At 45.6% G+C, this 11,791-nt stretch overlaps 1 protein-coding gene across 4 annotated transcripts; it reads left to right on the top strand.

The window, feature by feature from the left end:
- The first annotated feature begins 402 nt into the window (after positions 1 to 402).
- On the top strand, positions 403 to 10,890 carry LOC141926984 (coagulation factor IX-like). Of its 4 annotated transcripts, XM_074833546.1 has the most exons (11): positions 403 to 734; positions 824 to 1,200; positions 1,331 to 1,450; positions 3,170 to 3,330; positions 4,153 to 4,177; positions 4,310 to 4,423; positions 5,606 to 5,740; positions 6,440 to 7,122; positions 9,120 to 9,237; positions 10,122 to 10,336; positions 10,473 to 10,705. In XM_074833546.1, the coding sequence occupies exons 3-11, from the start codon at positions 1,360 to 1,362 to the stop codon at positions 10,566 to 10,568; spliced, it is 1,638 nt and encodes a 545-aa protein (XP_074689647.1). In that variant the 5' UTR covers positions 403 to 734; positions 824 to 1,200; positions 1,331 to 1,359; the 3' UTR covers positions 10,569 to 10,705. The 4 variants fall into 4 exon arrangements, with proteins under 4 accessions (XP_074689647.1, XP_074689644.1, XP_074689645.1 ...); XM_074833543.1 differs by having other exon boundaries at positions 416 to 734; positions 10,122 to 10,890; XM_074833545.1 differs by having other exon boundaries at positions 417 to 734; positions 3,236 to 3,330; positions 10,122 to 10,890.
- Positions 10,891 to 11,791: the final 901 nt, after the last annotated feature.

An 11,791-nucleotide genomic window follows, 5' to 3' on the forward strand; every position in this document is an offset into this window, starting at 1 on the left:
TTTTTTATTTGGGACTGGATTTAAGGATCAACGAACATTAAAGAATAATGGTTTGAACAGGAGCCTTCCAGCCAGGGCCTGCACCAGGAATACATGCTGCTGAGAAGGCTGACATGGCTAGTCATTGAATTACAAGGAAAACATTATTACGTTCAAAGCCAATAAAACATGGGTCTAATTAAAAGCAGAAATCATAATGTCAGTGGAGAGCTGTGACTGTTACAGGGCAGTATTTGCCTTCCTGCAGGTGACTATGAATCCTCCTACACACTGAGAGCTCTGCACATTTCAACAGATGTTTACAGAGCAGCTTGTGTGTTTTCCAGATCAATCGGTCTTAGCTACTGAAAGATGGAGTGTCAGAAATCTCTTAAAAATTCCAGATTTTCCTGAAGAAATTTGATGCAAAGAAGTGGCTTTTATTGTTGGAGGGTATTTTTAAGGACTTTTTTTTTCCTTAATGCACACGTGTATGTGTGTGGAAACACACACACAATTTTCTTCTGATTTTGGATTTCAGATGTGTTTCATAGAATCCAGAAGGTTGTCTCTCCTCTGTCAATATTTGTGACTGGTTAATGATTAACCTTTTGACCTCGTGGCTGTTCCTGGTGTACATCCAAATCTCTCTCCTGTCTTCCCCTAAAAAAATAAAGAAAAAAGTGAGTATAATTGCATGGTTCTGTGTAAAGTGAATGCATTCTGGATCCTCTGATTTTGGAAAAAGCGAAGAGGTATGTGCTGTCAAATCCTAGTAAATTATTTAGCCTGGGAAGGTAATATGAAGAAATACAAACTTCTGTCTTGTAACCTTTATTGCCAGGTATGTGGTGGATGGTCTCCTCGTTGGGCTTTGTGCATACGGTCTTACTTGACAAGACTGTCAGTGATTACCCAGCAGCTGCCGTCCTTAGAACCTGCTGGCTGAAGTGTTCAGCTCAGCCCTCAGCCTGGGATCCTCCGCGGTTTAAACAAGGCTGTCGCTGGAACTGGCCTCAGCTCAGTTTGGGCCAGATCCACACCTTCCCGTGCTCACTGTAGCCTTTTTTTATTACTCCTGTGGGCTTTGGATCAGACCCTGCACCACATCCTGGCTAGGTCAATCTCTGCATGTTGCCTTGCGAACTGTTGGGATTCCTGTTAGTGTGCAGCATCGGCGTGGCTTGGAGAAACAACGGACATCAGGTCAAAATGAACTGGGTAGAATTTGCTTTCTTTGTCCCTTCTCTTGTCCTCTTCCTTCTACTTCTTCATCTTTTTTGCGGGCTAATTCACCCTTGTTGTTTTATGTGACAATATACATACCAATTTCATTCTCTTCCCTCTGAAGGAAAGCAGTAGGAAGTCAGAGTATTCTGAATGCTCACTCAAATGGAGAGTAGTTCTTCACTTGTGATGTTTCTCCTACTGATGTGCTCCATCAACAGCAGCTGCCCATTTTCATACTCAGGTAGGTACTTCTGAATTACATTTTTAACGTAATTGTCTTATTGTGGCAATATTGGCATTTAAACTGAAACTATTTCCTTTTCTGAACACAAAGTCCTGTGGTTTGAAGAAGGACTTCTGGAATGCACAAGAAAAAAAATGAATATTCATATATATATTTCCAAGAGAAATCAGCTTTTCTTAACTTCCTACTTAGACCACTATCCTGTTGAAGAGTATTCTCCTTGTGACATTGAACCCAAAATCTGAATTATTTTTGCATGGCAAATTTTCCAATTTGGGAAGCGAAAATTAGGCGCTTTCAACATGTGTTCTTGGACCTCATGTTGATTTTGCTACAACAGCTACACAAGGTTTGGAAGTGGCTTCAGAGAGCTTTAGAACAAGCGTGAGAATGTACAGGATCTCATGAATGATTAGGGCTGTCCTTTCAGAGCAGGAAGAGCAGAAGTGGTATCTGCAAACCAGAAGGCTTCACAACAGGCACATCCTCTACGTGGGATGCCTGCTTACAATAGGTAAATCCTTTAAAGGTGACCCCAGAACTCAAGGGGTGGTGAAGGGCAATTTCACTGATGTAAGTGAAAGGCATTTTCCCTATTACCAGACAGCAGGATCTGTCCAAAGCTTTTCTCAGCTAAGAGTTTTTGTGGGCTGTTTCTAATTGCCTAGAAATGAAGTAATTTAATATTATTCTAGAATTTCAGTCATTTTTATAGATACCAATCCAGTAACTGCAAAGAAATGTGTGTCTTTATGGTCCATCTCCAAAACTAGGTTCTAACACTAAACCATGACTAGGAAAACAGAGTGCTGTTAAGTGAACTGCTGTATGAATTTTAGTAGGCTTTGTCAGCATTACAAAGTGAGCTTTCTTCTTAAAACACTTCTCAGCAGCAGTTCTTCAATCTGTCAGATGGGGTTTGGATACAGAGCCACGCTTCTGGAGATTTAACAAAAAGGCAAAAACCTCCATCTTCTTTACGTAGTGATGGCATGTGGTATCAGTACATCCACGAGGGCTGAGTGAGGCCTCATTTTCCTTCAGAGCATCCTGGCTGGAAAATCCTGGGAGCGCTGTGCTTCAGCTACAGGTGCCATGGCAAAGCCTTGTATGGAGCAGCAGGGGGTATGTGGGGAGGACCTTACTGCCATAGTCCCTCTTCTGGCCACTCCTCCCTTAATTTATTGACAGTAATAGCTCTTAAGATATTGCAGGACGAGGGCAGATAGCTTAGTGAAGGAGCAGTGTCTGTCCTTTTGTGGCCACAGTAGCTTCCTGGAAAGCACTGGGTCTCTACTGCTGAGTATCTAACAAAGCTGACACCAAATACAAACCAAGCCTCTCCTTTCAGCTTTATTTCCACATGCACACACAGACAGGTAACTAATAATGTTGTGAATCAGGAAGGTTAGGCAGGAAAATACAGCCAGCCTCCAAAAAGTTGCAATACTCAAGTCTTGTGGAATAAAAAAATTGTTTCTGCACTAATCTCAGTAGTGTCTCAGTAGTGGGTCTTCTGATCCCCTAAAAGAAAGCTTAAACTACCAGTGCCTTTTGTTGGAACACAGACTAATTTTGTTTTCCTTTGGGCTGTTTACGTAGATTCCTGCTCCCCTTCTTTATATTATTTACTCAACTGAAAGCACACATGATGGTGACTGCAATGGTGCCGGTTTGTTGTCTTCCAGTATCAGCTGTTCAATCTTGTTTTTCTAGTGTTTATGAGAAAAGACGAAGCACACGAGGTCCTGAAAGTCCATAAACGTGCTAACTATTTTCTAGAAGAGATTCGTCCAGGGAACTTGGAGAGAGAATGCAATGAGGAAAAGTGTTCATTTGAGGAGGCTAAGGAGATCTTCCATTCGCAGGAGAAAACGGTGGGAAACTTTATGTTGGGAAAAATAGAGGAAGGTTAACAGTGAGGAATGGTTTGCCAGCCACCTGGCATGGCTCTGCAGCTTGGTAGCTGGGATGGGTCACGCAAGGCACCTGTGAGATCTCACTTTCTAAGCGAGTGCTCAGTTTGTTGTGTAAACATTAAATACGATTCCTCAAAAGCATCCAAAACCTATTTCTGTGAGAGCCTCAATCCAGCAACATCCTTCTGACATTTTCAGAGGCCACTTGCTTGATCAGACCCCTCCAAATCCAGGGGGGGAGCGCCTCGCTCCCAGGGCCCGAGCGCGTCCGGCTGGGAAGCAGGCTGCAGGCGTCCTGCTGGGACCTGCTGCTGAAATGGCCTGGAACTGCAGTTGTAAACAGAGCTGCCCAATTTCTGTTGTGTCTGGCCCGAGCTGCTTAGGTGATGTCTTCCTTAGCAGGTGGTACAGCACAGTAGAAACGGCTCTTCCAAGTGAAGCAGCGGGTGCCGAGGGCCTCGCATTGCCACGCTGCGGGGAGGAGCGGGGTGTCACTTCTCGCTCCCAGCCTGGGGCCACAGACCTTTCACTGGCTGGAGCATTTATGGATCTCAGCTTCATTCCAGTACAATTCAGTTTTATGCACTCTGTGGCTGGTCCACGATGCGAATGAAAGTGAGCTGCATGGTGATGATCAGGAGATCTGCTTTGAGAATGTATTTCACAGTTCTAATCAAAGTGTTAATTAACGTGAATCCTAAAAAATGGGTTTTAAAATGATACCTTCAGTAACCAGTTTGACCACTTACTGTTTTCTTCATTTGTGATTTCTTCTTGCAGATGGAGTTTTGGTTCAATTACAAAAGTAGGTAAAAAATGGAATTTTAAAAAAATCTATTTCTTGTGTCCCTTCTGGGTACAAAGAATTATGTGGCAGTTTAAAGCCAGGCTTCTCTTAATTCCTGGAATGACACTATGCCTTGTTTCTTCTTCTTAGATTTAAATCCATGTAGTACAAACCCCTGTAACAATGGCGGAGTCTGCATAATAAGACACTACAATTACTTTTGCATCTGCCCCCCAAAATTTGGAGGAGACAACTGTGAAAAAGGTGAGTACAGGAACAGACACACTGACATGCATTGGGAAGGAAGGATTACAGCTGGAGTTTGCTCCTTGGATACTTGAGCTGAACCTTTGCACAAGCTCCTCACTGAGGTTATCAGTGGTGACTTTGGTAGACAGATTGTTTGTTGAAGATTCATACGTTCGTTAGAACAGTGTTTTCTTATATGACACGTTGGAAGGGAATGACATTGTGACAGCAGCTGTAGCTACTTCGAGCTCTGCTGTGCTGTGTGGAAGAGGGTGGCACCCCCTCCTCCCATGGAGCAGTTCAGGGCTTTTGCACTCCTCTGTGCAAGCCCTGAGGAAGGCACGTGGCCACCTCCCCTCTTCCCCCAGGAGATACCACTGCTCTGGTATCTCTGGTATCTCCTGCCACAGATGCCTGCACGGGAGATCATTCATGGTGAGGCCCTATTCTCTTTTTAATTTTATTGAGTAAAAGCATCAAACAAATTAGCCAAAGCTTAGTGTAAACCAAGAAAAATTTGAATTTATGTTGTAATATACGGATGAAAAAATGAAGTAGAAAAGCTGCCTATCTCTTACCAGATTTTAGGTCCTCTGAAATACTGTATCTGGTTTGCAAAAGACTGAGGCATGAAATTACAGCAAAAGCCAAACTGACATGGAAACTATGACTCATAAGTAAATTTTTTTTCCCCAAGTGCTTTTGTCGACCTTTTCTTTTTACAGTGCAGGAATTAAACATGATTTTTTTTTTTAAATGTAACAATGGATAAAAACCTCAGTCAATTTCTCGCAGACTTGGCCCCCATCAACATGCCTAGTACTTTAAATCTGTCATGATATAAAAGATAAGATGTGCAGATGGATCAAAAATGTGGGCACTTGGGAGTGTTTGCCCTTCCAGGTGTTTTCTTGCCCCTGCTCTACAGGCAGAAAGGCCTGGAGCCCAGCTGTGGCTTCCCAACAAGGCTGGCAAATAAGAAAATGGTAGAAACAGGAGAACAATAGACATAAGGCAGTGTGTTTGGTTTGCTACAAATCAGTACTGTGAGAGGTACTTCCTTCTGTTTCCCTGCGAGATTTCAGCAGATTTTTTTTCCTACTTTCTTTCATATAATAATCGTGCTAGAGGCTGTGCCCTGCTCAGGGGTCCACGTGCAGCAATAAGCAAGTGAATGCCTGTGTGTTTCCATCACAGAGAAGCTTGAATGCTGGTATAAGAACGGTGGGTGCTGGCACTACTGCAGGGACAGCAGCAGCGCCTTTCACGTGGTGTGTTCCTGCGCGAAGGATTACACCCTGCACGAGGACGGGAAGAGATGTGTGCCAGCAGGTAAAACGTGGGCCGCTCGGAGTCACGTCAGGTGAAGAGCGGATTCGCAGGCACCGTCTTTTCCTCTTCACTAGTTGCAGAAGAGCTACACATGCTGTAGCTACTGCAGCTTGCACTTAGTGCATGGAAAAGATCTGTCTTATTTATAATGTTGGGTTTATTTATTTTAAATGTTAAGGTTCTCAGTCAGGTGTCTCTCTCTAATCCAGTGCCCTGTGAGCACGTGCCGGGTGAAGGAGCAGCAGTACAGTCTGGGGTGGGCCTGTTCCTTCTAACAGCAGCACAGACTTAGATCAACTTAACTGAGTTATGAATCTAAAACCGCAGTGTTAGAAGGCGAGGGGACATGACAGGGGGCTTAAAACTTTGTGTTAAGGTGTCCTGTCACAGGGGGAGCGCTGGGTTTGGATTCTGCCCTGAAGAGAGCCCTCAGCAGGCTGCTCCTGGAGTAGCCCGCCGTGGCTGATGCCTGTGGTGGGAAGAGGCACAGCCATGTGCTGTTTCTCGGTAATTAGCTCCACACACCTTGGTCAGATGATGGTGGGTGGTGAAAGTGGAGTTTGACATCAAGTTGTTCCAGGGCTCTTGCAGGGGGCTTGAAGCCCATTCTTCAGGAAAAATGCTGCTTTTGTGTTGGAATTTGACATGACACCATGGACCCTGAACTCAAATCCTTATTTCTGTCTTTCCTCCCTCCAGCACGGTTTCCATGTGGCCTGACTAAAGCCAGGCAGGCTCTGGAGCAGAAAATGCTCCTGAGGGGACAGCGTGAGCATGGGGATGATTTGGCCAAGCGGAATGAGAGCACGGAGGGCCCAGTGAGGCAAACGGAGCTGGAACCAAGCGCTGCTGGGGCAAATGAGACCTTGAAGGATGCCTTCGGGCAGAGCACGTGCAGGGAGGCTGACGCTGGAGGGGCGGAGGTGGCAGGTGGTGCCTCCAGCTGGAACAGGACACTGGTGGCCTCTCTGCCCCAGGAGCTGCTGGGGGATGGTGCTGCTGGGCAGGAGATGGGTGGTGGCCCCGAGCATGACGAGGCAAGGCAGGGGACCACCGGACCAGGCCAGCCTGGGAGCCACCCGGCTCCGCAGAATGAGCCGAGGCAGGGCCCTGTGTGGCAGCACGAGAGCACGGCACCCGCTGCCAGGCAGAAGGCGGCGGTGGAAGATGCTGCTGGGCAAAACCAAAGCGGGGAGAGCGCTAGGCAGAACCAACCAGGGGCCATTCAAACCGTGCACGATGGGCATAATGGCAGCAGCAGCTGGGGAAATGCTTCAGACACGCCTCAGCTGGTCCCGCTAAAGGTCAGCTCCACTTTAGAGCACAATGACTCCAGGATAACCGGAGGAACTTTGTGTCACCGTGGACATTGCCCCTGGCAGGTAATACTCTTCTTCTAGTCTGGTGATAAATACCACACCTGACTGCTTGCTTGCTTTAGCATCACTGGTTCTGTCTGGAGCAGAGTTCATCAAGCCATTATAAAAGGTTGTTTCAGGTTTAGAGCAATCCAGCCACAGGTATTCCACAAACTTCTACAGGTCTTTTTGATGCGGTGTATCCTAGTTGCCTTATTTATCATTCTTCCCCCTATCCTAGATACGTGCGCTTTTGTGATCTCAGCTTAACGCTTCCTCTCTTAACTACATCAATCAGATCTTCCCCTGCTCTGTTATTCAGGTTCTTTGTTCCTAAATGTTCTTGGTGAAAAGTTGTGCTTCTGACTCCTGCTGGAAGAACGGCTGGTGGTATTTTTCACAAAAATTTTTCTATGACCAGGTGAGATTCTTCATTAGAAAGCTGAGCTTTTCCTACTTGTTACAGTAGGGAAGATAAAACTGAGAGGGCTTAAATGTGAAGGCGACCGGCATGTGGCAAGTAGGGGAATCTCCCTGAAGTGTTTCTTTTATTTCCACTATCTTGTTTTTTTAATCTTGGTTTTGGGCTTTCTTGTGTGTGTCCATGTCCTTATTTGTTACTAATTTTCACTTATTTATATTGTCTCCATTTCATCAGTGTACTATTATTGTTTATGAGCTTGTGCACAGAAAGTTAACAGACTGATCTAAACCAGCTCAGGTTATCGTCAGTCTATTTTATTGCTGTCACACAAAAAGATTTTCCCATTCCACGCATCAGGAGGTATTTTACAGGTGGAAAAGCAGGCTGAACCTGCACGGACCCTGCAGTCATTGCACACTTTTGCAAGCTGAAATGGCACTACCAGTTCCTTGTGCGGGCTTCCACCACCTCACGCACTTCTAGGAGGAACACCAGCTGCTTTCCTTCTGATAAGTGAGACCTGGTTTTGGGTTGCGAGAAGGAAACATAGTCCAAATGCTGCCTACTTGTTACACTTTCTTCTTGAAATACCATCCAGGAAGTTTTACATTTTCATTCCATTAGGCAATTTGTAATTGAATCTTGTATTTTATGGTGGTTTTTTTTTTTTTTTAAAGGGTTTTGCAAACCCTTTCCATTCTAGTTCTTCATAACCTAAGACAGAATTTTCAGGTAATTTTTCTTTGCTACTTTTCAGTGTTTTGTTCTAACACTACTGAACTGAACACCAAAAGCATCAATAGTATATAGAATGAAGTCAAAAGGGCTTACGTAAAACATGATGTTACTCCGGGAACTAGACCAAGGTAGGGGGCCAGACTGTGTTGCAGTTTTTTCCACTATTTGATTATTAATTTCACTGAAACTGCAGAGTACCAAAATTTCAGCTTTTCCTTCAGTTTAATACAAGAAATAACAGGTTCAGGGAGAAGTTTAATTGATGACATGCCGAGGCATTAATGACGTTTGTAATTCTGAATAGACAAGACAAACATCTAACGCCAAGCAGTGTGTTTTTACTTCACCTTCTGCTCTCTAGATCATTCCAAATTGTATTACCAATAAAAGGAAAAACAAGTTTCTCAATCTCCACTCTTGCCCTTTCACTTGACAACTGGGAAAGTGAAAAACTTCTCTATCTAACTTTGTAGACAAACACCACGCTCTTCTTTTTTACCCTGAGTACCAATGAAGTACACCTTGTGTTACTGTTCACCCCCACCCCCAGAAAATTTCAAGCCACATGAAAAAATCACCATCATACTTTGGTTTCCTTAGGAGAATGCCAGTCATTGTAGCTCTAATCCCATTTGATTTTGCCAAGCTTAGTTCATTGTACAGTTCTGTTCCCTTGTCACAGATGTGCAGTCATTTTATTACTATTTTAACATTGTCATCTTTGCTTGGCGTGCTGTAGTCATTATTGCCAGAAGTGTTATTTTCAGGATACAGAGCCTGCAACCGACCCGAGAGAGGGGCAGTGGCACAGGTACTGAACGCAGCCGTGGCGCCACCTTCGTCCTCATCTTTCATACAGGTTTTGATCCGGAACAGTAATGATGTTGGGTTCTGTGGAGGGAGCTTAATCAGCAGTCGCTGGGTGGTCACTGCTGCCCACTGCCTCGACCTCATCCGGCCGCACCACGTGACCGTCGGTGAGTAGGTCTGGATGAACAGGGGTAAGTGCTCCCCTGAAACGCGCGTTGCACTGTGCGTGAGCGCAGGGCAGTAGGTAGCTGAGGAACGGACACGCACATCCAGCCTCACTCAGTTACAGAACGCTTCATTTTCTTGGCAGCAGGTAAGTGCCGGGGGGGTCCAGCTCATCCCTTTTGTTTTCAAGGCAAACCTGGGAGTGTGAGGCACAGGTTTATCTCCTCCTGTCACCCATTCTGGCAAACTCCTTGTGTGCAGAGACTAAGCACAGCTCAGGGTAGACCTCAGAAGGATTCCTGTAGGTGATGGTCTGCTCTTAAGTCACTTTTGTTTTTTAATCAGTCCTGAGATTAGTCTCCTGCTGCAGTGCCTGCAATCACTCCCTTGTAATGTGCTACAGCACCGGTTACAACAGCAGGAATGCTGCAATAAACACAATCTTGTGCTTGGAACCCCCAGAAGAGAGACATGCAAGAGGAGCAAACAGAACACAGCACTGCATAACTGACAGGAAACAACTCCTCAGCCTTGTCCAGGGCTGCATCTTAATGCTCATGTCATGTTCTTGGGGGCGGGGAACACAAAGGCCCATTCGAAATACAGTGTTTGCTAAGAAGCAGTGACAATCCTGATGGTAAAAATCCCCACCCTGGAAGCCATAACCTCTGCAAGTATCCATTCATCCAGTCAACAACTTTGTTTTGCTGTTAAAGGGCAAACAGGTAAAGCTGCAGTATAAGGAACGACCATTGCAGAGCATGATGTGTTTTGGTGTGTGCCCCCCTGGGCCGGAAGGTCAGAGAATTAATTCCCTGTCATTCCCATTCCTCCAGCCTCCTAGCTGCTAGAGTTTGCTTAACATTTTAACTTGTCGTGAATACAGGAGACTTTGACAAATACCAGAGAGAATTCAAAGAACAGAAGATCGGTGTGGAACGAACCTGGACACATCCCCATTATGATTCAGATATCTACAACAGTGACATCGCCCTGTTGTACTTGAGCAGTGATGTTGTTTTTAACGAGTACGTCGTTCCCATCTGCCTGCCGAGCCCGAGCCTCGCGGCCCTGCTCTCTGCCGAGGGACGGACGGGGACGGTGAGCGGCTGGGGCGCCACTCACACCAGGGGCTCCACTCTGCGCTTCCTCATGAAAGTCCAGCTGCCCATCGTGAGCACGGAGACCTGCCAGCGCTCCACAGCCAGGCTCGTCACCGATAACATGTTCTGTGCAGGTTACAGCACCGAGGTCGCCGACGCTTGCAAAGGGGACAGCGGGGGCCCCTTCACAGTGTCTTACCACAACACTTGGTTTCTCCTGGGGATCGTGAGCTGGGGCGAGGGCTGCGCTGAGAAAGGAAAATACGGTGTATATACGAGAGTATCCAACTACATCCCCTGGATTAAAGAGACTGTTGAAAGCGTAACAGATTCAGAAGACTTCTCCATTAGCTTCTCTTAATACCACCCTTAAAGGCAGGGACAATTCTATTATTAGTGTTTCAGTGTAAGACAGTGCAGTTCCTGTCCTTAATGGTGTAAAATCAATCTTCAAAGAAATTCTGAGTATCTGTTTACCACAAATGGTAAAATTGTTCATGCAAGTATTACCAAGAGTTATGTATAATAAAGAACTACTCTGCAAATAAGAAAGGAGACCACTTCAGCTTTTCTTAATGTAAATTATAAGAAAGGGTTTTTGGTGTGGAGAAAGAAAAAGCTTTCCATTTCTCGGGCCTACATGCATATCACAAGAACAGGCATTAATCCACTGTGTGAATTACCTCATAGTGGTGTCTGGCCTCTAGCTGACACACAGTGCTGAACACAGCAGTGCGGACTGGTGAAGTTTTGTCACCAAGTACAACTGTTGCCTCAAGTACAATTCTGTTCACTAAAATGCAAATGTTTTCTAATACAAACCCAATGTCTGTATGGAAGTGTGTATTACCAATGGCATGGATAAACTGCCCAAGAGGGAATCCACCCGGCTGCAGCTGGAGGAACATAGGAGGATTGTACAGTAGAATTCTGAGAAATGCTGTGGGCTGTGAGGAAACACCATCTCCTGCACCGGGCAGCCCTGCTGGCAGCACAGCTCAGCTCCAGCAGCCGACCAGGAAAGGCAGGGAGGTGGGCAACACCCCCCCCCCCCCCCATCTGCTCTGGGCAGAGTTCCACTCACCTAGAACTACAAAACAGAGTGGTGAAAGTAGCAAACAGAACTGTTTCTCTCACTTTTTTCCAAGAACAAAAAGCCCTTCTCTTTATCCTGAAGACACCCCCACCTCCTCATGTATGTAATTTACCTCTCCCAGTATTTGATGAAAACCCATGTGTGAACACAGGTGGGGGGGGGGAAGCATACAACCACAGCAAGAAACAACTTCTCTATTGCCCTAAAACAAAAGGAAGCTTGATTGTGTGCACTTAGCCCTCCCTCCAAGAGGCTGATTTCCCCACACATCCCAAGATGCTTCACATACTTAAAAAGTGCTTGATGCCAAATATGCAGGTCAAATAAAATGCCTGTGGGCAAGAGTAACATCCCTTC

Source organism: Strix aluco, chromosome 9, assembly GCF_031877795.1.
Source record: "Strix aluco isolate bStrAlu1 chromosome 9, bStrAlu1.hap1, whole genome shotgun sequence".
Classification (NCBI taxonomy): Eukaryota; Metazoa; Chordata; class Aves; order Strigiformes; family Strigidae; genus Strix; species Strix aluco.

Excerpts from the sequence above, each read along its gene's own strand:
- LOC141926984 (XM_074833543.1), top strand. The coding sequence starts at position 1,360 with ATGCTCACTCAAATGGAGAGTAGTTCTTCACTTGTGATGTTTCTCCTA. Across the intron at positions 7,123-9,119 it reads GTGGACATTGCCCCTGGCAG|GTTTTGATCCGGAACAGTAA; the intron begins GTAATACTCTTC and ends TCTTTCATACAG. Across the intron at positions 9,238-10,121 it reads GCCGCACCACGTGACCGTCG|GAGACTTTGACAAATACCAG; the intron begins GTGAGTAGGTCT and ends TCGTGAATACAG.